The 21,245-nt window shown below is 49.2% G+C and overlaps 11 protein-coding genes across 11 annotated transcripts; 6 read left to right on the plus strand and 5 right to left on the minus strand.

Moving 5' to 3' along the window:
* Positions 1-1,865: 1,865 nt before the first annotated feature.
* Positions 1,866-2,360, plus strand: N7503_011592 (uncharacterized protein; the record flags this gene model as incomplete). The annotated part of the gene is made up of 1 exon (XM_057071138.1): positions 1,866-2,360. The coding sequence occupies one exon, from the start codon at positions 1,866-1,868 to the stop codon at positions 2,358-2,360; it is 495 nt and encodes a 164-aa protein (XP_056917749.1).
* A 470-nt stretch (positions 2,361-2,830) lies between these two features.
* Positions 2,831-3,637, plus strand: N7503_011593 (WW domain-containing protein; the record flags this gene model as incomplete). The annotated part of the gene is made up of 1 exon (XM_057071139.1): positions 2,831-3,637. One exon carries the CDS (start codon positions 2,831-2,833, stop codon positions 3,635-3,637), a length of 807 nt encoding a protein of 268 aa, XP_056917750.1.
* A 698-nt stretch (positions 3,638-4,335) lies between these two features.
* On the plus strand, positions 4,336-5,232 carry N7503_011594 (ankyrin repeat domain-containing protein). The gene is made up of 2 exons (XM_057071140.1): positions 4,336-4,681; positions 4,750-5,232. Exons 1-2 carry the CDS (start codon positions 4,444-4,446, stop codon positions 5,166-5,168), a joined length of 657 nt encoding a protein of 218 aa, XP_056917751.1. The 5' UTR covers positions 4,336-4,443; the 3' UTR covers positions 5,169-5,232.
* A 180-nt stretch (positions 5,233-5,412) lies between these two features.
* Positions 5,413-7,268, minus strand: N7503_011595 (putative ceramide glucosyltransferase; the record flags this gene model as incomplete). The annotated part of the gene is made up of 2 exons (XM_057071141.1): positions 5,413-6,988; positions 7,129-7,268. The coding sequence occupies 2 exons, from the start codon at positions 7,266-7,268 to the stop codon at positions 5,413-5,415; spliced, it is 1,716 nt and encodes a 571-aa protein (XP_056917752.1).
* An 851-nt stretch (positions 7,269-8,119) lies between these two features.
* N7503_011596 (H3 histone acetyltransferase RTT109) lies at positions 8,120-9,784 on the minus strand (the record flags this gene model as incomplete). Its single annotated transcript, XM_057071142.1, has 1 exon — positions 8,120-9,784. One exon carries the CDS (start codon positions 9,782-9,784, stop codon positions 8,120-8,122), a length of 1,665 nt encoding a protein of 554 aa, XP_056917753.1.
* A 361-nt stretch (positions 9,785-10,145) lies between these two features.
* N7503_011597 (uncharacterized protein) lies at positions 10,146-11,424 on the minus strand (the record flags this gene model as incomplete). Its single annotated transcript, XM_057071143.1, has 6 exons — positions 10,146-10,692; positions 10,745-10,869; positions 10,921-10,982; positions 11,034-11,065; positions 11,139-11,158; positions 11,260-11,424. The coding sequence occupies 6 exons, from the start codon at positions 11,422-11,424 to the stop codon at positions 10,146-10,148; spliced, it is 951 nt and encodes a 316-aa protein (XP_056917754.1).
* A 416-nt stretch (positions 11,425-11,840) lies between these two features.
* N7503_011598 (mitochondrial 54S ribosomal protein bL19m) lies at positions 11,841-12,653 on the minus strand (the record flags this gene model as incomplete). The annotated part of the gene is made up of 3 exons (XM_057071144.1): positions 11,841-11,934; positions 12,006-12,387; positions 12,458-12,653. 3 exons carry the CDS (start codon positions 12,651-12,653, stop codon positions 11,841-11,843), a joined length of 672 nt encoding a protein of 223 aa, XP_056917755.1.
* A 233-nt stretch (positions 12,654-12,886) lies between these two features.
* N7503_011599 (uncharacterized protein) lies at positions 12,887-14,023 on the plus strand (the record flags this gene model as incomplete). Its single annotated transcript, XM_057071145.1, has 2 exons — positions 12,887-12,974; positions 13,044-14,023. The coding sequence occupies 2 exons, from the start codon at positions 12,887-12,889 to the stop codon at positions 14,021-14,023; spliced, it is 1,068 nt and encodes a 355-aa protein (XP_056917756.1).
* A 412-nt stretch (positions 14,024-14,435) lies between these two features.
* On the minus strand, positions 14,436-16,299 carry N7503_011600 (uncharacterized protein; the record flags this gene model as incomplete). Its single annotated transcript, XM_057071146.1, has 4 exons — positions 14,436-14,531; positions 14,591-15,265; positions 15,322-15,710; positions 15,762-16,299. The coding sequence occupies 4 exons, from the start codon at positions 16,297-16,299 to the stop codon at positions 14,436-14,438; spliced, it is 1,698 nt and encodes a 565-aa protein (XP_056917757.1).
* Positions 16,300-16,900: 601 nt separating this feature from the next.
* Positions 16,901-17,660, plus strand: N7503_011601 (uncharacterized protein; the record flags this gene model as incomplete). Its single annotated transcript, XM_057071147.1, has 2 exons — positions 16,901-16,971; positions 17,030-17,660. 2 exons carry the CDS (start codon positions 16,901-16,903, stop codon positions 17,658-17,660), a joined length of 702 nt encoding a protein of 233 aa, XP_056917758.1.
* Positions 17,661-18,043: 383 nt separating this feature from the next.
* N7503_011602 (Hid1 family protein) lies at positions 18,044-21,099 on the plus strand (the record flags this gene model as incomplete). Its single annotated transcript, XM_057071148.1, has 8 exons — positions 18,044-18,139; positions 18,213-18,834; positions 18,889-18,986; positions 19,038-19,280; positions 19,333-19,686; positions 19,734-19,977; positions 20,030-20,532; positions 20,584-21,099. The coding sequence occupies 8 exons, from the start codon at positions 18,044-18,046 to the stop codon at positions 21,097-21,099; spliced, it is 2,676 nt and encodes an 891-aa protein (XP_056917759.1).
* Between the last annotated feature and the right edge of the window lie 146 nt (positions 21,100-21,245).

Consider the following 21,245-nt stretch of genomic DNA (forward strand, 5'->3'; position numbering starts at 1 on the left):
CATCTGCTGGTTTACTATAATGTTTCTTGTGGTTGTTTCGAATCCACTTAGGTAAAAAGCGAGAGAACTCGGTTATGACTTGTATAGAGAATTTACATAGCCTACTCGATCTAGTGCTACCTAATATTATGAGATACTGACAACTTAAAGTGTTTTTTCAAAGATCTACAACGTCCTTGAATGGGTTAAAGGGTGGGTCAATGCGGATATATCTTCAAATCCCAGCCATTCACGGGCAAAACAAGCCCAGGGCCTTTCCTGGTCCCTGCAGCACCTCGGACACTAAGGCATGTATCCGCCCTACAAGACCCTTGGACAAGGCCATAGTCAGCAAGCAATAGCTTGGGATTCAGCATTGGGTCAAAACGCTGTGGAGTGCATGACGCACGGTAAATCATCCTGCAAGGGATACCGGCCACTTAATTTGACCGAATCACAAGGAGGCCTCCCGCTCTCCCTGCATTGTTTCACACCCTTGAACCACGAGCAAGAATTAAAAACCGCAATGCTACTAAGGCACGACACTCTATTGAGGCTCTCTGAACGGACATGTGAGTTTGATTCCACAACAATGGCGTAGATGGGTTACAGTTGGGCGGCCAGCCTAGGCTGACAAGCATACCTTCACCAAATTATGGTTGCAGTGTTTTGATCTTCGAGTCATCCAATATGCCCCAATGTCGAGTGATCTGACGTCCCTTGTTTTTTTACCCCTACTTCAGCTTTGTCTAACAGTTCTTATTCACTCTGTACTTGGTATCGCATAGCCCAGACCCACATCATAGGCCGAATCTTTGGAATGAATGAGATTGGATGCAATCCATTCAATGTATATCACAATTTTTTTGCATGTCACGATTTGTTTACAAATTACGTGAGCATACTTGCTCCAACGTTGTAGGGGAAGTTCGGGGTTTGGTACTTTTCCCGGATTTTCATGGCCAGTAGCCCTAGAGATATGTCCAAGTTGGCGTATACTGAATAAAATGATGGCAATCTATCAGACGGCCCTTTTCACATTCATTCATTGCTACTTGTTGTCCGTAATCTTATTTAGCAGTGATCAGTGTTCCACTGGCACTCAATAGTGCCTGATACCATGATTCGAAGGTTACCGCTGCATTAATTGTCAACATAACTAGCGTTTCCTTTAGATATACTTTAATTTACAAATCGAATCTTGGAGATTGAATGACTGAAGAATTAATGACTGTTTAATCTGATACTTCTGATGTTGATGAAATCGGAGGTGGTAAAGAATCTTGCTCAACCTTGAAAGTGCTGTGATATATATTGGGTACGACCATCTGTTTCCAAGGTTCACTGTTAAGAATAACTACCTATACCTGCACACAAAGATTAATCCATATTCATCTTAAAAGTTCCAAGCCTTGGTAGGCCTGATTTACCACTGAAGACTTAAAAATAACTAAAAGCCCTGTAGAATATCCCCATTAATGGTATTTCAAAGAAAAGTGGCAGGGGTAGATCTGGTTTAGTCGACATCCACTACTTGTGTGTATGTATATGTAATAGGATGCGAACAATAAAAAAAAAGAAACAAAGCAGATCGATGAAAGGGACTCTTTGTAATGATATACAAAGGGAAATGAAAGAACACCTTTTAACTCATTCAGTGAGCAGGTGATACTGTCTTATCTCAACAAAGAAATTGTATGAAGACCGAACTTCTGCTACTAAAGGATCCAAGTGCCCACCAACCCTTCATTGAGCCGCAAATTATCCAAATAAGACCAGAGAGCCCCCAACGCTAAGATTGAACATTCACCTCATATTTACCCTTGAACCTTGGATCAAACTACTAACTCAAGAAACTAAAAAAGGTACATCCTAGCCTCCGCATTATGGCTTACCAAAGCGACCCAGGCGCCCCGCACATGTGGGTTCACGTCCGATTCAACACTACTCGCGATAAAGATAAGACGGACAGAGACCTTCTAGAGTATATCTGTGATGAAGTACTCCATGGAACCACATGGGAATCCTCTACCCATGACATTGAGATTGACTGCATGCTAAAGATGATTAGTGATCCCATCTTATCTATTGAAGTGCCTGGTCCCTTCCCTCATGACAACTTCATAGATCGGCTTATAACTTGCGACAAGATGATGGAGCAATGGAGCGAGCAGTTAGATAGGGGACTCGGACTTCCATTTGATCGACGGGAGCTTTTCAAAGCTCCTGGGAAGTGGAACCATGCTGCAGTGGGTATTGTTTGGAATGAGATCAATCAGAATTATCATCCTCATAGCTTCTATGGTAGGACTGTGATCTTTATGGACGCAGTTGGAGCTCTTCGGAAAGGTGAAGGGGAGTCAAGACGACGGCGACACTAATCCAGTACTGCGAGAGTGGATTTGCTTGCTGACGATCCAATTGAAGCTTCGGCATAAAGCATAAATTCCAGCGCAATGTTAATATCTCATTTCCTACATAGTTGGCCTGTTTAATAAAAAGGCTAGTCTGTGAATAGCAAGCTATTAGCGGATCTTTTAGAAGAGCACATCTGAAAAGGTCATCAAAAACTGGAGTGACGCTTTTCAAGGGCCTTATTCCTTTGCCTTTGCCGTCTTTATGTAATTTTCGAAGGGATTATGAAAATGTTTGACTTGCATTGCAGATTTATTGATGGACGAAGCAAGGACATGCTTTAATTGAGCTCTTATGCTTCAATCCCGATTTAGCTAGGCGGTGAAGCCAATCTGCGCCTCTCTGCGCCCCAAACTCCGAAACGCCGATGTTCCAGCGCGTCATTTTCCTGCATTCGACTCATTTCTAGAACGGGCAAGCCGTGCTAACCGCCAGGATGTCCGACCAGTCGCGTGCTTCTGCGAATGCCGAAGAGGAGCGCGCGGGAAGTTCGACCGGCTCGACACAAGAGAAACTTGACACCACGACAGAAAAGGAACAACACGAGCAGGAACAGGACACAGTGGAAAAGAAAGAGGAGGAAGAATCACAGCACGGCCAACCCGAAGAAGGAGAAGACACAGCTTCTGCACCCCCGTTACCCGACGAGGTCCCCCCACCACTCCCCGACGAAGCACCGCCTGGCCAGCTCAGTGACGATGGATGGGAGCCCGTATGGGATGCCACTGTACAAGCATACTATTTCTACAACCGGCTCACAGGGCTCTCACAATGGGAGAACCCTCGCGTGCCCGAACAACCAGCAGCTCCTGGCACAGAACCCACCGAGAATCAAGCAGAACCTCCGAGACCAAAGTCGCCTGTGCTCGGTGGTTATAACCCCGCTATCCACGGAAGTTATGACCCAACAGCATCATATGCGCAGCAATACGAAGAGCCAAAAGATCTGAATGCACCCGTGGTTGACCCGGCTGCTGCTTATGCTGCCGCTGGAACCTTCAACCGGTTTACTGGTCGATGGCAGGCACAGTCGATCAACCCGGAGAACCACAACGACGAGAACAAGTCCCACCGCCAGATGAATGCGTACTTTGACGTCGATGCTGCGGCTAATGCACACGATGGTCGGAGTCTGCGCGCTGAGCGGAGCGCTAAGAAATTGACCAAGAAAGAGCTGAAGGAGTTCAAGGAGAAGCGCCGGGAGAAGAAGGAGGAGAAGCGGAGAGCATGGCTACGGGATTGAGTGCGCTTCGCATGGAGACTTTCCATTCGCATCATCGTCGGGCTTGTATTTCTTACTAGCCCAATCAGGGTGTTGGATTCGGGGCGTTTATGGTTGTTTCTACCTTTTTTCTGCCTGGGGACTTGTGCATAGAGGCAGTTGTGTCTTCGGACCGACTCATAATTTTTATCCAAACAGCATCTGTATTATTACCCACCACCTATCAATTGACATTCTATGATTGATTCTTCTATTCCTCGTCGTTATTCTTTGGCTCATTATTATAGACCTGGCCAGAGACCCCACTGCGGGGTCATGTGACTAACATATCAAAGTTTCTTCGATAGTGGCGAACATCGGTTCAACAAGATCTACTCGAGGGAAACAGACGCAGAGGTAAGATATGCCAATTCTTTTGAGTCTAGCGCGTGCTTTTTTCTGGTTGCCCGCCCCAAATCCCAGGACATGCCCGATGTTCTGGTGGATCTAATTGCATCTCTGATCAATGCGCTTATCAACGACTACGCAAAGATCAAATGCTATGGTTCAATCAATAGCCAGAGCAAAAGGCCAATGGGGGCTTTCCTTGCTAATAATTGATTTTAAATTACTTTGCTTGTTTTGCATTTGACACAGTGTGCAGTATATCTGGATCAATTCACTAACACCCCCACTACAGTACATATAAAATTCTCTTCCCGCTGCAGAAAAAAAACGACCCGCTATTCTACTTGAATAACTTTGCGGCCCAACTGGAAAGAGAGAAGCAGCATACTTCTGAACCTCTATACTTTGGATTTTGATACTCTACAAAAAATTCATACATCATGTCTGCCCCCAAGCCCACTGTGCCTGTTGCACTTTCCACCGAGGCAGTTGAGGACCTCATCTACGATGCCCGGGCCGGTGACCTCGAGGCTTTGAACGCCGACATCGCCAACTTGTCCTCGCAGCACAGCTGCCCAGAGTGGCAAATCGTAGCATCGGCCATCGATATGGAAGAAGAAAGCGAAGGCGGCACCGGCGCCTGCGTGTTGCACTACCCTGCCGCAAATGGAAACTCTGGTAAGTCCAAGCGAATATCATATATATAAAAAACGATGCGCTTTGATACAAGGTTCTAATAATTACAGAAATCCTCAACGCTCTTCTTCAGAAACTCACTGGCGCGGATGCGGCGCAGCGCACAGCTTTTGTGAACCACAAGAACCACTCTGGTAACACAGCGCTGCACTGGGCTGCTCTGAACACCCACTTGGAGTGCGTTAAGGCGCTTGTCGAGGCTGGTTCTGATGTTGCTATTAAGAACGATGCTGGTCACGATGCCGTTTTCCTTGCCGAGCGGGCTGCTTGGTCTGCTTCCGCGGAGGAGGTCAAGGAGGATGAGGAGGGTAACCAGGAGATTGAGATGACTATTGGCGAGGAACAAGAGGGTGGCGAGGAGAGTGCTGGGGAGATGTCTGCGGGCAGACAAGTTGTTGAGTGGTTGTTGAGCTCAGAGAAGTCGGCTGGGTTGGAGAGTGGTGCCAATGAGGGATCAAGCTCGGCGTGATGCGCCTAGACGTGGATGAGTGATTGTGATTTATGGTTCCATGAATAAAAGTAAGGATATAGACAATAAAAGCGACTTGATTCTATACGCGATGAAATCAATATCTAGATATATGAGGGAATCTTTTCGATATTAAACATGACCTGAATCCCGAGATGAGTTTAAATCCGAGATTCCGTGTCGGTAGAATATCTGAAACATTTATGAGGCTTTCGTGTAGTGTACATGAGGTTGTTTTCATCAATCAATCACGGCGGACTTTGCTGTCTTTCCCATGATTGCTTTGTGGTGAGACTGGAAACCAATCGATCACAGACCCGGTGGAATACGAGCCCTCCGAGGGCTTTGTCGAATCAGTGTCTATTTCCCGAACTTTAGCATCAAATCCGACCTTGAAGCGTCGGTCCCGCCAGACGACGGTCACACCACCGTAGACGGCCGAGATCCAGATGGGTAGAGCGAGCAATTCGCGGCCCAGCCACGCAGCGAACCACTGTGAAAAGGGACGGCGGGTTATTTGAGAGGGATCGCGGCGCACAGGCTGCGCAAAGAGTGGGGTATTGTCGTCCAATTCGACTGTCTTTGCAGAAAAGAGCTTAATGTAGAGGGTCCAATCAACCAGGATCCAAAATGCAATGCTCAGAGCATATATGGTAAAGAAAGATGTCCATGTTCCAAGAGCAGACGCAAACGCGAAGCCTTTCCTTGCGAGATACGGCGCCAGTGCCGCTGTTATGCCCCATGCGCCATACATTGAGCACACGAACGACTCGGTACCTGGCTCGACCAGGGTTGCAAGGAGTACTGTGAATTTCCGGACACGCAGCCACCGCACTCGTCGGGCAATGTAGGCTCGAACTGTCATGTTTGCCACGGGCTGGAAGGCCAGGTCTCCAAAGACCATGGCGTGCTTGCCCCATTTCTCGCCATTTTCTTTTTCTTCCCGCACCTTTTTTCGCCATAGCAGGTCACCAATAAGGTGGTCCTCGCAGATATTATCCGAGAAAAAGTCAATACCCGGGTGTCGGGGAGTGGGATTTGTTGGCGACGGAGCTGTGAGATAGTCCAGATGTGAGCGGCGGAACATGTTAGATTTCCCCACGATGCATGGCGCAATGAGCACCGTATTGATAGCAGTGTACATTTTCGCATGGGCCGAGGAAAGGAACAATTCTTCGAGACGGCCACCTCCAGAAGCAATCATGCTGGCAAATCCCTCTTCTGGCCGCTTAGTTAACATCGCATCGGTCGCGGCTGTAGTGTCGCGAGAGGCATCTGAAAGTGCCTGTCGCTCTGCATTGAGGTTGTCTTCCCCGGTAACATCCACAGCCAGAGGCAAATGGTGAACGAATTTGTACTTCTTGGCTGGGTTCGCTCCTGTTCCACAAAGTCTATCCACCATGCGACCACAGACACCTTTTCCAACCCATACATTGCAATCGATAATCCAAATAATGTCTCCCTTGGCTTCACGGTACGCTCGGCTCATGTTTCGGATCTTGGGATTCGGCCCAAGCGTGTAGGTATTGGATCCGCCGCGCTGCAGTAATGGATCCTGCTCCTCGATGAAAATGTGTGCATCGGCATCGGGAAAGTCATCAATCAATTTGCAGAGTACTGGGTAGGCAGGGTCATCGCGGGTTGAGACGCATAGACAGATGGTCAGCTTGTCACGCGGATATTCCTGTCGAAAGGTTGCAGCAAGGCAGTCGTAAAGATGGGGCTCGAGGCCCTTAACGGGCCGAATGGCAGTGACGTGAGGGGCATCGGAAGCAGTAGCGAGAGAGGTCGGGCGTAGTCGTCGTGAAAAGAATCTCCAACTGAATTGACTTTGTGGTTAGCCACAGTCGTAATCGGGTAGCGCTAGTTAGCTCCCACTCCCCCACTCAATGATCTCGTGTGGCGCGTCAGGATTCGTGGGGAAAGACAGAACAGCTGCGCAAACTTCATGTAAACTTACATTTGAAGATACCCTAAGGCACACACAGACAGCACGACGATATACCAGATCAGACCGATCCAGCCCGCCGCGACGGACACGGGCATATCGCCATCACCGATGGGCGACCTGTGGAGAAACTGCGAGGTCGGCTCTAGCATGGGACTCAAAGGAACGGTGACAGCGCAAGCGAGGAGGACATTCTAGGACAGGAAGATCCAACGCTGAGAGTTGGAGTATGAATGGTAGTGTGCGATGACCGGGCCGTTGTGGAGCTGAGAGCATCGTAGCTCGGAATCGGATATAGCGGCTTCCTTATTGCCTGTTTCGCACCGCCTTGCGCGTGCACCCTATTGGTTTCTGTGCGTTTGATGAGCCTGAAGTAGCTAACATTTGAAACTAGCTTGCAAATTGATCAATCCTTACATTAATATCACGTTTCTCTTAATCACAATCGACCTTACATGTCTAGCGCTTTGGCCAACCAGGCTTGTTTTTGCGGCTCCGCTTGGGTACCTAGACGAGTCGTATTCCGTGGCCTCCGAGTGGTGTATCCGTGGTTTTAATGCATAACAAAGCATTAGTGTGTACAAAAGTTATAGAAGAGACTAAATTTAGGTACTAGGATAAAGCACTACCCGGTAGATAGCCTGGTGTTCAAATATTCGGAACAATTTTTGAACATTCTACTAGTTATAAAACCCGGAGCTGAGAAATGTCGGAAAGTCATCGACTACCTAACATTCTCATCAACCTTGCAATTGACCTGGGTGTTGGCTAGGTAGGTAGACCAGTCTAAACTAAACAGCATGTTGTTTTGAAAAAAAAGTTTCAGTAGAATTGCCATGGCCAACCGAAGCGCAATGCAATTGAATCGAGCACGACTTAAATCAATAATAAATAGTTAAATAGCATCCTAGTATCCATTCCAACCGAAACCAAATTTGAACCAATAGCTTCATCAGAGCTGTCCTATAACTCCTGATCCAAACAGAGACCCCAAGAGAATGTATCACGTCTTCTTTTTTTTCCGCAAAAGGCCAGCACTGAGCACATTAACAGCCGCTGGCTGGGCTGGGGCTGATTGCGCTGTATCTGACCCACTCGGCTGGGCTGTGCCTGAATCTGTATCATCCCCTGTGATTTTCCCATTCTCGCCCTCCGGCTTCTTCCTCTTCCGAATCAAACCGCTGTTCAGAATATTATTAATAGGTGCCTGCTGAGTGGCAGTCTCCTCGGGCGTATGACTGCCAACTACCCGTCTGCCCCATGTAAGCTGGTCGGCAAGCGATGCTACCTGATCAACGTATAACTTTGTGCTGGAAACGACTTCTTTCTCATCGTAGAAGTGATCTAGGACCCCGTCCATCATCTTTTTATAATCCGCTTCGCTGAGAACCACTTCTCCTCGACCGGCCTCGGGCCAGAAGAATGGATTCGTGTCCGTTGAAGGAGCTGTTGTATGGGTGTTGGCTGAAGAGCCCTCCGATGGGTCGTCGAAAGTGGCCGCCGGAGGTTCAGGGGACTCTTTTGGTGTGACCGTAGCAGCTGCAGTTGTATACTTTGAAGCCTCGGGCTTTCTCTGGCTGGTGTCATTTTGCGGTGGCTCATCCTCTAACGGTTTAGACAATTCCGCTTCTTTGGTATCTGAAATTGATTCAATAGGGCCACGGCTCTGGCTAGCCATTGTGGTCGAGTTCATCAAACCAGGAGGATTAATGACCAGCCAGAGGAACCCAACAAGTCGACCGGCAGAGCACTCCTGTCGAAACGACATCATCTCCCAGAACTGATCCAAGGACTTGACACTTCGCCATTGGCCAGTACTGGGAGATGGCTTTTCACCATCAACAGGCTCCGGAAGCTCATCATCCAGGTCGATCAAGAATCGCGTCTTGGGGTCATCTGGAAGCCGAGGAATCAAGCATCGCGGCGGAGCCGAAGGATCGTGAACCATTTGCTTTAGCGGATAGCTCGCGAGCCACCGAGGACGACCCTGCACATTGGATTTGGAAGAGGCGGGGAAAAAGCTGCGTGTCTCAAGGCGGTCGCACCCGGGAACAATGAGGTATGCAGTTGCGGAAGCCTTCGCGGCCTCGACGGTTTTGTCAAGGGGGATAGTGTCCTGCGAGACAGATTCAGGCTCATGCTCACTTAGAATAGGATCCACAGCTCGGCACCACCATTTGATCAGACCCCGGTCATCGAGAACGTGTTTTTCAGCATTCTCGATACTGCCGGGAAAGAGGTATTGGTTCTGGGCACGGGCAAACAAAGACACGACCAAACGCACACCAGGCCGTTGGTGTGTGCGAGCCAAGTGAGACAAAAACGTGTGGCTGATCAACCTCAGTACCGAGACTTTATGCGGCAATTTAAGTAGATGTAGAAGGCCGGTTGAATCGGCCTTGGACACAAATATAGTGGTCAGGTGGGCCGAGTTATAGATCAGCACCTCCATTCCAAACACAATAATTTCAGCCCCGTCATCCTTAGGCGAGTCAATGGAGACCGACAGGAAGTGACTTTCGCAAAAGGTAGACTCGGGCTCCTGGCCGGGCGCAGCGGCGAACAGGGCGACACTTGGGGCGGGTGTCGAGGAGACATGGCGGACAGTGAGCTCGGCCCCGGTGGGGAGCACCTTGGCCAAGAGATCTCCCAGATCGCCATCTGCCATTTTCGATTCCAACCAATGAGATTGGGCGTTGAGCGATGTTGGACTGAGAAGCAGTGGAGCTCGAGTATGCAGCGATTTTGCCCTGTCGTCGCCGATCACGTGCCACATGCCATTTGCCGGGGTATATAGCGACGTGCCATGGAACAGGTGAATTGGGTGTAATTGAAAGTTTAAATGTTTGTAAAGAGAAGTATGAGATACGGACTGAGTGATGAACTACAAGATTGGTGATTATGGCGGGAGAATGATTGTGAAACACTTTGTACACTGCTAATAATTCAAATCATGCCAAAATTTATGTCACTCGGGATTGTCCAAAATACCAAAAATGCGTTACTTCAGGCGTTTTTTTTGGTATGACTTAAAAGAAAGAGGCCACTGCATCGAGATCATCGGCATTGAGAAGAGTCACCCCCTCACGCAGAAGCGTCCTCCAAACCAGGTTTCGGGTTCGGATAGGGAAGGCTGGGGTGTTCCAGTATCTGGCTCCAATACCACGCCCATTCGCTGTCGCAATCTGCTCACGAAGAGCCTTGAGTTGCGTATCCGTAAGAACCGGGTCGGTGTCAGCAGTCACCTTGCCAACTGCTGCTGCAAAGTCTGTAGACGCGATAGGCGAAATTGTGCCGTCAACATTGGCATACTTGGGATCATTGAGATTTGCAAGAGGAGCATCAAAGAAGTAGTCACGGTCGGAGACAGAAGTTACCATATCAAGGGGAGTTTCACCCGTCCCGATGATGGTGACTGGTCCATAAGTGATTTTGCCGCCCTCGACTTTGGAAAGATAACCCTTCTCTCTGAGTGGCTTTAAAGCTTGAAGGGCAGCCTTGAAGGTCTCAGGGCCGGAAGTTTTCACATCGATGAAGAAGTAGAGTGTTTGGTCTGGAGTGGTATCCCAAACCCCACTATTTTGACTCAGTCAGTGATAACAAGCACTACAACCTCGAAGACACTGACTTTTTAGTGGGCTCTGTCACAAATGGACTCTCCGGGTTTTGGCGACTCAAGACATCGAGAATTGGGTTGATATATAGGCTTTCAAGTGTTCGTTCCTTTGTCAGGGCAGATTGATCATGGCCGACCTAGATTGTTAGCTTTACAATTCCGGTTTGATGGCGAGAAAAAGAACTAACATAGAGAGTGTCATTGTATAGCCAGATATCTGCCTCAGTTGATGTACATCCTTTTGACAGACCTGCCGAAATTCGGTTAGTAAAACAGGGTGAATATGCTTGGTAGTACATACCCGTCCAGAATGGCTCTTGTCTCCAATAGTCACTATGCGATACTAAATTAGCATAAAAAGAAAATTGAAGCAACGATTGTTGCCTTTGTTCAATGTATCTCCTACTTGTGGGAATGAACGGGAATCTAGGCATATAGCGTTAGCTAAGTCCCGCAGGCGAATGGTGGTCGACAAGGTAGACAAAGTATATACGAGGACAAAAAAAAAAGAATGTTGGAGAGCTTACTGGGAGAAGGTCTCGAGTAATATCCGTGGGATATTGGTACTCGTTGCCGCCGTGAGTGTTTTGCAAGATGTGCTGGAGGCTGGAGGTAATCGTCCCGAGAACAGGGTCCGGACCGCCGGCCAAAGCCAGGGCCGCGGCCATACCCAGAATTGACGAGGAAAACATTACCAGAAATGAAGTTGATCCAGTAAACATGAACTTGGCCGGAATCTAAGCTCGGAAGAATTATTGAAAGTTGAAAGGGGTTTGGGCAATGGAGGCGGAACGCCGGCTTGACTTCACGTGTTCTGGCTCCATAGTACCTGCATAGGGACGTAAAGGTAGTATAAACGCTGCACCTTGCAACCGAGTTTTGCAACCGAAATTTGCAATTTACACTCTGAAAACCATATTGATGTTCGCTCTGAATGAAGGGAGAGTATGTTGAAATGATACTACTAGAATTTATGACATCCTCGCGGCCCAGTAAAAGGGCGCAGCGGTTAAAGAAACCATGTCTTGAAATAGAAACACATTCAATATTGACAGATAATAATACATGCTGAAATATGCTAAATGAAGTACACTGCGCCGTTGCGCAATCACTGCTGGCGCTTGCCACCCAGGAAAGCCCGCTTCTGGCGAACATAAGAGGCCACAAGGTTCTCCACGCTGCGGCGGTCGTGCTTGCGGGACCTGTTGAGAAATACCTTGTCAGTAAACTGCTGCCGATAGTGACACGAGGTGGGAAGATGGAATTCACGAACCGCATGTAGTAGAGTCTTGCGCGGCGGGGCTTGCGCTCTGCACGTTGGACAATCTCCACACTCTGAACATTCGGACTGAACACCTTGATCGACATCTCAACACCCACGCGAGTGAGTTCATTGCGCACCAGGAAGGAGGTATCGATGCCGCGGAGCTTGATGCTCAGCACCACACCGTTGAAGGGGTCGCCGTTCTTGAAAGTCACGCGCACAATATCACCGGGCTTGACACTGCGGGTATTCCGGCGATAATCGAACAAGGCCTTGCGCTCACCCTTGGGGTCAAGGACGGCCAACTGGGACTCGGTGATCTTCGCGACGGGGTCTTTGCATGCCTTGCTGGTGGAGGGAGGAGCAGGGTAGACCTTGACGGGCTTGGTAGCTGAACGGGCGGCTGCAGTCAATACAAAATCCCAACGAGAAAGTGATCGGAGGTTCCGAAGAGCACGTACCATTCTGCGGTTGCATACGGACCGGTAATTGTGAGAGGAATTGCTGGGGGAGATTCGGAGGGAGAGGGACACGCTCGGGTCTCTTCGAGTAGGCTGTTGAGATGAACCGCCGGGACATCTGTGGCTGGAAAGCATCCTGGGCTCTGAATAGGGTCCTCAAGCAGCCCAGCGGCCGCATTGTCGGTAGTGCAGCCATTATTTTTGGTGGTTTGACGAGGATCGAAGAAAGAAAGCCGGCATTGAGTTTTGGAATTGAGTCGGCCCGGCAGAATTTCTTGCCAAGACTCGATATTCTCTTCGCCGCCCGGATTCACTTCTCACGCTTCTTTCCAAGCTCGAATTGTTTACACAATAAAAAACACACAGGGACTGCAGTAAACTGCTTTTTGTACCCAGAATAACTTTACCGAGCATCGGTATCATTTGATCATGGCACAATTTGCTATGAGCAGGGCCTTCCGGCTCTCGCGCCAGTCGATGACCTTTTCGCAAACTCGCAGCTTTGCCTCGAAACCCGGTATGATATAGCTCAATGGCTTCTGATGCACGAAATCCTGCTTGCTAATCCACTACATTTGGTATATAGTAATCCCTACATTCACCCCCACTGCATCCGACGAATTGAACCAGGCTCTCGAGCACTGGCGACAAGACCTCTTCATTCCCTTCGGCCTCCCCAAACGACAGCGGACAAGCATGTTCAAGGAGAAGCATGCTCGCAGATTGGAAGATGAACCTATTACAGTGAAGATTAGCGAGACCGAAGAGTACACCCTGCGACCCTTGAGCCCCTCCTCATTGCCCAAGAGCAAGGAGGCCGTCAATGTCTTCCGGTTAATGGAAGCCGCCAACGACTACAAAAACCTCGTGCCATTCATGACCGGATTATGGAGTTCGCAGATGGCCATCTCTCCTGCCCGGTGGCAGTACCTGATTCGCAAGACCGGTAACGCCGGCAAACTCTCTCTTATCCTCGATTGCGCCCGACGAGAAAACCAGACCGGCCTGTCGCTAGAAAACAACTATCACACCCAGCGTTTATTCTTTGAATTCCACTGCATGGCCCACAAGGCTGGCTTCAAGGGAGACCAGGTGCAGAAGGCTCTCAAGATGGCGAAGGGGGCCGTGGATATTATGGACTCATACGCCCCAAGCCCAGCCACCAACCCTAAATACCAGCCGTATGTCATTGCAACACTGCTGGAGCTTAGTGCTGCGCGTGCTCTAGAGGAAGCCGGTGGTAAGGACCAGAACAACGAGGTGCTGAATTACGCCCGGAAGCTTATTGCTTCTTGGCATTTGGGTGAATTTAAGCCTATCCCCAAGAACCAATTCGACGTGGAGCTCGTTAACCAGCAGCTCATGGGATCAATTGCGGCGTGCAAGGGATTGCAGCTCAGTCTGTCGATCCACGGTCTTGCTGTTGACAAAGCCTTACACGCGGCTGTTACGGCTCGTCTTTCTGAGGTGAAGAAGGCGATCACAGCGCAGCTCAAGGCGATCCCGGAGGAGTCTGCTAGCAAGGTGGCCAGCATCGAGTTCGCCCAGGCCGTGCTTCAGAAATAAGGGGTTTAAAGCGTGGTGTTTGGCTGTCAGTTGTTTTGAGAAGCATACCGGCATATGTATATTACTCTTATTCCAGCATCTTTGGAGCTGATCTTGTATTTCAATCGGACATTACTGCCTCACTTCACTGCCTTATTATATCTACTCATAAAAGCTTTAGGTACCCGTCGACAACATAGTACTCTTGAAGAATGCATGTTTGGGGGACTTTGATTTGGGAACCCTTAAGGAAGAGGCGGTTGAATCAAAAGCTACCGAGCTATGAACAATTGATGAAACGCATTTGAAAATATTCAGGTGACTTGCAAAATAGTGTATGGTAATATAATGATCACCATTTGAGACAGCCGAAATGTGGATAAACGCTTGTGATCATGAAAGTTGAGTTGAAATACTAGCATAAGAGGGCCGTTCAAGAGCACAGCTCCACAGTGTTGTCCTTGCTAATACGGACTCGAGATGCGAGTGTAGTCTTATCGCCGACAACTGCAGGGCCAGATACTTTGATCTGAGGCTGGATGTTAGCAAACCATGCAAATTGAAGTAATTGGGCCAAGACTATCTTACCTGGCCTTCAGGGGTGTCTGTAACCGTATCCTCAGAGACTTCAGTCAGTGTAATTTCAATGCTACTAAGAGGAGAGCCGAAGTGACTAGGACCATCATGGCGGCGGTAGTCAAAGACATTTGTCTGCGCGATAGCACCCGCAATACCGGATCCAGTCAAAGCATATACGATACGAGCATCGGTGTAGATGCGCAAATCTGTCAGTTGCTTTGAGCTAAGGCGGGCCGAGGCAGGTGCATCAATGCGATGCGAGATGCAAAGCAGGCGCAGTTTGTCCAACGACAGCTCCGAGGTTGGTCCAACGCGGGCCAGCTGACTGAAAATGTTTTTCGAAGGCATGTTTCCAGCATCAAGAGTGCGTGCTTGAACCCAGCGGCCAATGGAGGAAACAAGCCCCGTTTGTGGCTGCATGACGCTGTCGTGGTAGTCCGACATGGTCTGTGATGAAGCAATAATAACGGTAGGAGACACACCCACGGTAGCCAAAGCGAAGTCAACTTTCTCCCCTGCAACCGAGTTTAATGCAATAGAGGCACCCGAGAATAGGGCATTCATCATGAGGCAAAGAGGGTAGGACCGAGAGAGGGAGTCAATAGAGAGAACAAGATCCGAAGGAGAGAAACGTTGGGAGCGAGGAAGGGCAGATCCCAGGGCACCGATGGCAGCAATCAGATTCTGCAAGAGTGATTAATACAGGAGTGGTGAGTTGAAAAAGAAAGGTGATCTCTTACCTCCGACTGGAAGTCAATAAACTTGCCAGACTGGGAAGAAGAAGGCCAAACGGTGTTGATAGCAGGAGCCGGTTCTTTAGGGTCATACTCGGGGAGGTCCAAACCAGTCAAGTCCTTCTTCTCCTCCACCAGCTCATGCCAAACATCTACCTTGATATCACGGTCCACTCCCTCAGGAACTCCATGCCAGTCCATGTGCCGATTGCCATACTTAGCAACCCACACAACGTGTGATAGCTGCTTGTTACCCTGGGCGACGACAGAGAGGTCAAGTGATCCCGCCTCAGCAATCAGGGCATCGGCTTGCGCTGTCTGCAGGTGTGCGCATAGGGTCTCTGCCGGAAGGTTGTGGGGGACAAGGATGGTCTTGAATCCATAGAAAGCACCAGCTATATTGAAGAATTAGTACAAATGTAGTACGTGTAATGTGGCTAAATTACCAAAGAGAGCAGCCAGAAGTTCAACCGAGTCAGTCAGACAGACCGCAACGGTCTTTACCTCGGCATTTTGAAGATGGTGACCAATTACGTTGATTTCCTGGGTCACCTGGGACAGCGAGTGCTCGAACGCCTGTCTACCCAAAACGGTATAGATTTTTCCTTGTGTGTTGGTTGGGGTACCATCCTCGTTCAGAGCTCCCCGCACCGCAGCCCTCCAGATGTCCCGCAAATCACCCTTTCTGCCAGCAGTCCACTTGGGTGCACCGGGGTCCTTGACATTTAACCCTGCTCGCAGAGGGAAACCGTAGGGTGTTTCCAAGCTACGGTATGTTGAGGATTCGCCTGACTGTCGAATAGGCGAAGGTGTGGATTGGCGAGCAAGTAAGAACGGGTGAACGTCAGGGTCCTTAGCTGACACCGCGGAATAGATCGCGAAAGTAGCAACAATGCCGGCAACGATAGTGGTATAGATATTCCAGTCGGCCAGAATATCTGCCACCAGAGTATCCAGTTTCTGAAGAATGGGTTGATCTGCCATTGCGAATTGATGACACGAGGAAGAACAACTGCAGAGGACAATATGACGTGAGAGCAACACGAGTGATTATCTATTGATTGGAAAAGCGGGGCCCGGGGCAACCTTCTTGCGGCGTCTAATTAAGTCGCGCTTAGCGGCTTTCTTTGCAAATCCCAACCACGAGCCAGCAACACCATAACAACAACCCCTTCACTCCGGAAAACTCCAACGTTTGGGCAATGTCAATACTGACGACATTTTAATTCACATTCTCTACTAACCCTTCCCCTCACTTTTCAAGGTAAGTCGGTAAGTTTCACGCGATTTTCATCCAAAGGTGAGTTCCCCTGCCTCCGTCTCCAGCTCTCTATATCCCTGACCCCGAAGCTCCAGCTTGTATTCTTTCTTGTGAGCTGTTGCAAGCTTGCTCAGCACAACCAATCGTCTATTCATATCTCCTTGCAATCGACTTGCGACAAATGGCTTCTCTCCCTTCGACTCCAAAGGCCACGCCGATGGCAGCTCCCCCTCCGCGGGGTCTGACACCCCCGGCAAATGGCGCCATCCTCAGTTGGATGAGATCGTTAGGCGTCAGAATGCAGCTACTTTTGGCGACAAGAACATGCGGAAGGTGATCTGGAATGGCGGTGCCCTGCTTATGAGCTGGATTTTCGGACATAGCTTGAAGGCCAAGTCAGTTTCGCGATCGATAAATCCTTGCGCGCAGTATACTAATTTCTTTCTCTCTAAGCTCACACTTCATTTTTGATCACAACTCTGTTTATCCTGAGGCTTCCCTGCTGCTCATTCAGCTCTTTTTCACCGCCAACATTCTCCTCGCCTTGTATCCTCTATTCCGACCGACCGACAACCTCTCCGACATCCCCTTGACTCCTACACAACGGGCCCTTTTGGGATTAGACCCAACCGCTACACCACCCCTCACCCCTGGAACCACCTATGTTACCCCACCAAGATACCGCGTATCGACCTCGCGTAAGGGCAGTCCTGCCAGCCAGAATGGTTCTCCTTTGTCTGCGACACCCACATTTTCAGAGCGACGCGTTTCGTCTGGCACTCCTTTCTCGCCTGCCTCCAGCCCATTGTTTCACAAGGCAGTTGCCACCGGCGGAAGAGATACCGGTCGGCGACCAAGCTTCGGATCATCGTCGCCTCTTGGCCGCAGCAACTCATTCAGCAACTCATTGGGCAACTCATTGGGCACTTCAATGGGCAACTCATTCGGCAACTCATTCGGCGAGTCCAGTCTCGGTCCCAGCACTCCTTCTCCTTTAGCGGGAAAACGGACTAGCTTGTCAGTGAGTAACAAGTGGCTCTACGAAAGAACCCGACGGCTATCGGCCAGCAATGGGTCTATGTGATTACTTTTTTTTGGATTTGGGCTTTTACATGGGCTGCGTGGATTGGAGTTTGTAGATCATGGTACTCATAGCGGGCTCTTTTTAATGCATAAATATTATCAATCATTCTCCAGATCCTATATTCGAGCTTTGTCTGTTATCCATAATTTGAATTTGCCTGTTGTGAAACAGATCAATGGTAGATTGGTAGTTGAAGAGGCGCATATGTCATGGCTGTTTAGGCGGGCTCGGCAGCCAATACACGGGCCAGACTCCGCAATAGGAACGAACGCAACACCAACTACATCCGCGTCAGACATCAGCGTCCGTACTTCGTCTTGGAACTTTCTCGCTAGCTGATACATGAACCTTATCCTGTGAGGGACTGGTTTTCTTTACCAGCTATGGGAGCCTCGGAGTCGAAGCTTGTGTTCAAGCAGGGCATCTTCCGCTTATCCGAGGAGAAGGAGATCCCCGCAGACGACCCTTACTGGACGAGAGTATGTTACCAAAAAGAGGACTCGTTTGGTTATGAAGGTTAAGTGAATAGTGCCACTAACTGGTTCTCCTTAGTTCTGGGAACTCCCCGAATCTACAGAAGACGTCTTCAGCTTGTTCACACCTGCTGATATTCGACGAACGCGCGACCATGCCTTATCAAACTTCGAAACGCTGATACTCTCGGTCTCTTCGCGGCTTATTGTCCTGAAAAATCACCCTTCGTTCCCAGACCCCGATCTCGCCCCCGATCGCGATGTGCTCAACTGTATTCGCATCCTCACCCGGCTCCTGCCATTTGTCTACGAAGCCGAGCATTTAGAAGACTGGGAAGAGAAGTTCTTTTGGGCGCGTCGCAGAAGAAAGACTAGACAGTCTCAGATTGCAGGCGAAGTGCTCTTTGACGATGCGCAGCCGGAGGATCAGCAAGACGGGCCCTCACCCCACGGGGAGGAATATGAAGACGTGAAGCCTCTTGCGGAGGAGTTGATCGATACGCTGCTGGACTTGCTCTTTTTCGCCGACTTCACGATTCCAGTGCTTCCAACCGCCAAAAGCAAGATCTCATACTCGATATGGCAAAGTGGTGTCGGATGCAACACATCTATGGGATCCAACAAAACTCTTGAAAGCAACCGATGCGAGATTCTGCGGCTACTGTTGACGATGACCGGAAAGGCAATGTACTTGCCGTCCAGTAAGTCTCTTTCATAAGGCATGAGAAGGTCGTGATATTGATAGGTTATTTTAGGTACGCTTCCCGTACAAGGTGTGCGGGCCATCACATACATCACCACTTGCCAGGACAAGCAGGCTGTTTTGACCACATTATGCTCTCTTTTGAACACGGTATAACTGCACAGGTCCCCAGAAAGAAAGGCAACACTGACTCTAATACAGGCTATGAAATATAACCCTGCATCATGGAGGGTTCCATATGACCACGTGGTATGGAAAGATCCTAAGCAGATACTTGTCATCTACTGCTTACAGCTTCTTCTTGTTCTCCTCCTCTACCCCATTCCGGAGGATGGTCGTGGTACTCCTCCAAAGAATTACTATCGCCACTATTTTGGTAGGCTACATAGGCCCCAGGACTTCCAGTTCCTCGTGGATGGCATGACCAGAATTTTGAACCAGCCCGTAAGCAACCTTGTATCCCTTGGTTATACCCGATACTAAATGCTGGCAATAGATGCAGTCTACAAGTTCTTATCTCCCGGGAAGCCAAAGAACGGTGAAATGGGCACCAGAGATCTTGATTCTGTTCTGGGAGACCTTGCAGTGCAACAAGCGTTTCAGGTCATTTATCATCGATTCCAATCGCTCGCATGATTTCATGATCCTTTGCATATTCTATGCAATGGAATACAGAGCGGATGCGTCTAAGCAAGGAGTGGTTCGGATGTGTGTTTTCATTCTGCAAACGATGAGTGCAGAGCCGACTTTCGGCAAAAGTCTTAATATCAGTTTTGAGGCACAGGAAACCCTGCCACTGTCTATTCGACAGCAGAAATTCCGAGGCTCTTATGCTGATTATCTCATTATGGTGCGTTCTCGTTCTCAAAGCTATGCTATTTTTGCTTACTCTCGCAGTCAATCCATACGTTGATGACAACCAGCAAAGGAAACCTCGACACGGTCTACCCCGCCCTCATGGTCATCCTGAATAACGTCGCCCCTTATATACAGCATATCTCTGCCGTGACCTGTCCCAAAATCATCCAACTATTCTCTTCTATGTCTGCGCCTAGCTTTTTGTTGGCGAACGAGACAAACCATACTCTTCTTGCATCATTGCTTGACTTCATCAATGCTATTCTCGAGCATAACTTTACCGGTATAGCGCATTGCATCTGACATCCTGATATGTTGTTCTAACTATCATTTAGAAAACCGGTATCTCGTTTACGCGATTTTGAAGTACAAGCAACGATTTGAAGCAATTCGAGCTTTCACGCTCGAGAGCGGCCAACAAGAGATTGAACGACAGAGAGAGAAAAGGAAAGCCAGAGAAACCCCAGCCGACATAATCAGTAGTCCCTCGCTTTCTCATTCCGAGGAGGACCTGCACACCCCTTCGGGTGCTCGTTCGCCTTTGACTCGGATTCCTGAAGAAAACAGTGCATTCGCAATTGGCGATGACGATTCGGACGATGACGGAGAAGACACTCCGTCCCAGTCTTCACCCTCTGCCCAAACTTCTCGCAGACCTTCTTTTGCTTCGACTACCGACGAGAATGGCTCACAGTTGCGAGGCATGTCCGAGAAGGCACGCGGTAAGATGCCCGCCGGTCGCCCGTCCTTCTCTCGCCAGAATAGCATGACCAGCCAAACAAGCATGTCTGCTCTATTCATTGCCTCATCGACTGGCTTTACACCAACTGTTTCCTGGGTAAGTACTGAATCGCACAAACTCTACGTCGCATTGCTAACTCTATCACAGCTCGAATCCTGGCTTCCTGAGTTACCTCTGCATACAATTCTCACCATCATTTCCGCCATTGCACCTCACATTCCGGAGGCTGCTTTACAGACTACTGCAAGTCCCGAGGCTCGTACTCTGATTAGCAATCTTCCATCTTTTGCCGAGGAGCCGCAGGTCAAGAGCATCATTTCAGAGCCGACCCCGGTCCGTGCTCAGGCATTTGAGTGGACCGCTCTCTCCATGGGCTGGTATGAGTCGCTCCTCTGGGGTTTCATCTTCTCTAGCGAGATGGTAGTTGGCTCCGCTGCGGGTGCGACCCCGGGTACCGTCGGTGTTTGGAATAGTACCGCAATTCGTCTGTTTAGAGTTCAAGAGGCTGCTGCTCAAGGGCCGACTCTTTTAGCTCCGAAGGGTGCCGTGGATGCAGTTGGTAGCAACTTGGTGCAGCGAATTGGAAACCTCAGCCTGCGCGGGCGTAACTCAACATCCCAGGAACCTGCCACTGGTCAAGCCCCGAGTGTGAGGGAAGTTTAGGCCAATGCAACATGCAGCCATCAATGACGTAAATAGGAAGCTTCCACGATATCAATTCCTTTCAAGTGACTCACCTATTTTCCTTTCTTTTTTTCCCCCGCAATATTACCCCAAGTGCTGTGTTTGCTGATGAATTTCGAAGGGTT

Source organism: Penicillium pulvis (genome assembly GCF_028828015.1).
Source record: "Penicillium pulvis strain IBT 33274 chromosome Unknown scaffold_8_segment0_segment0, whole genome shotgun sequence".
Taxonomy (NCBI): Eukaryota; Fungi; Ascomycota; class Eurotiomycetes; order Eurotiales; family Aspergillaceae; genus Penicillium; species Penicillium pulvis.

What these genes read in the sequence shown, in the direction of transcription:
- N7503_011594 (XM_057071140.1), top strand. Translation starts at nt 4,444, where the DNA reads ATGTCTGCCCCCAAGCCCACTGTGCCTGTTGCACTTTCCACCGAGGCA. An exon ending in TGCCGCAAATGGAAACTCTG is followed by an intron (nt 4,682 to 4,749) that starts GTAAGTCCAAGC and finishes TAATAATTACAG; the next exon opens with AAATCCTCAACGCTCTTCTT.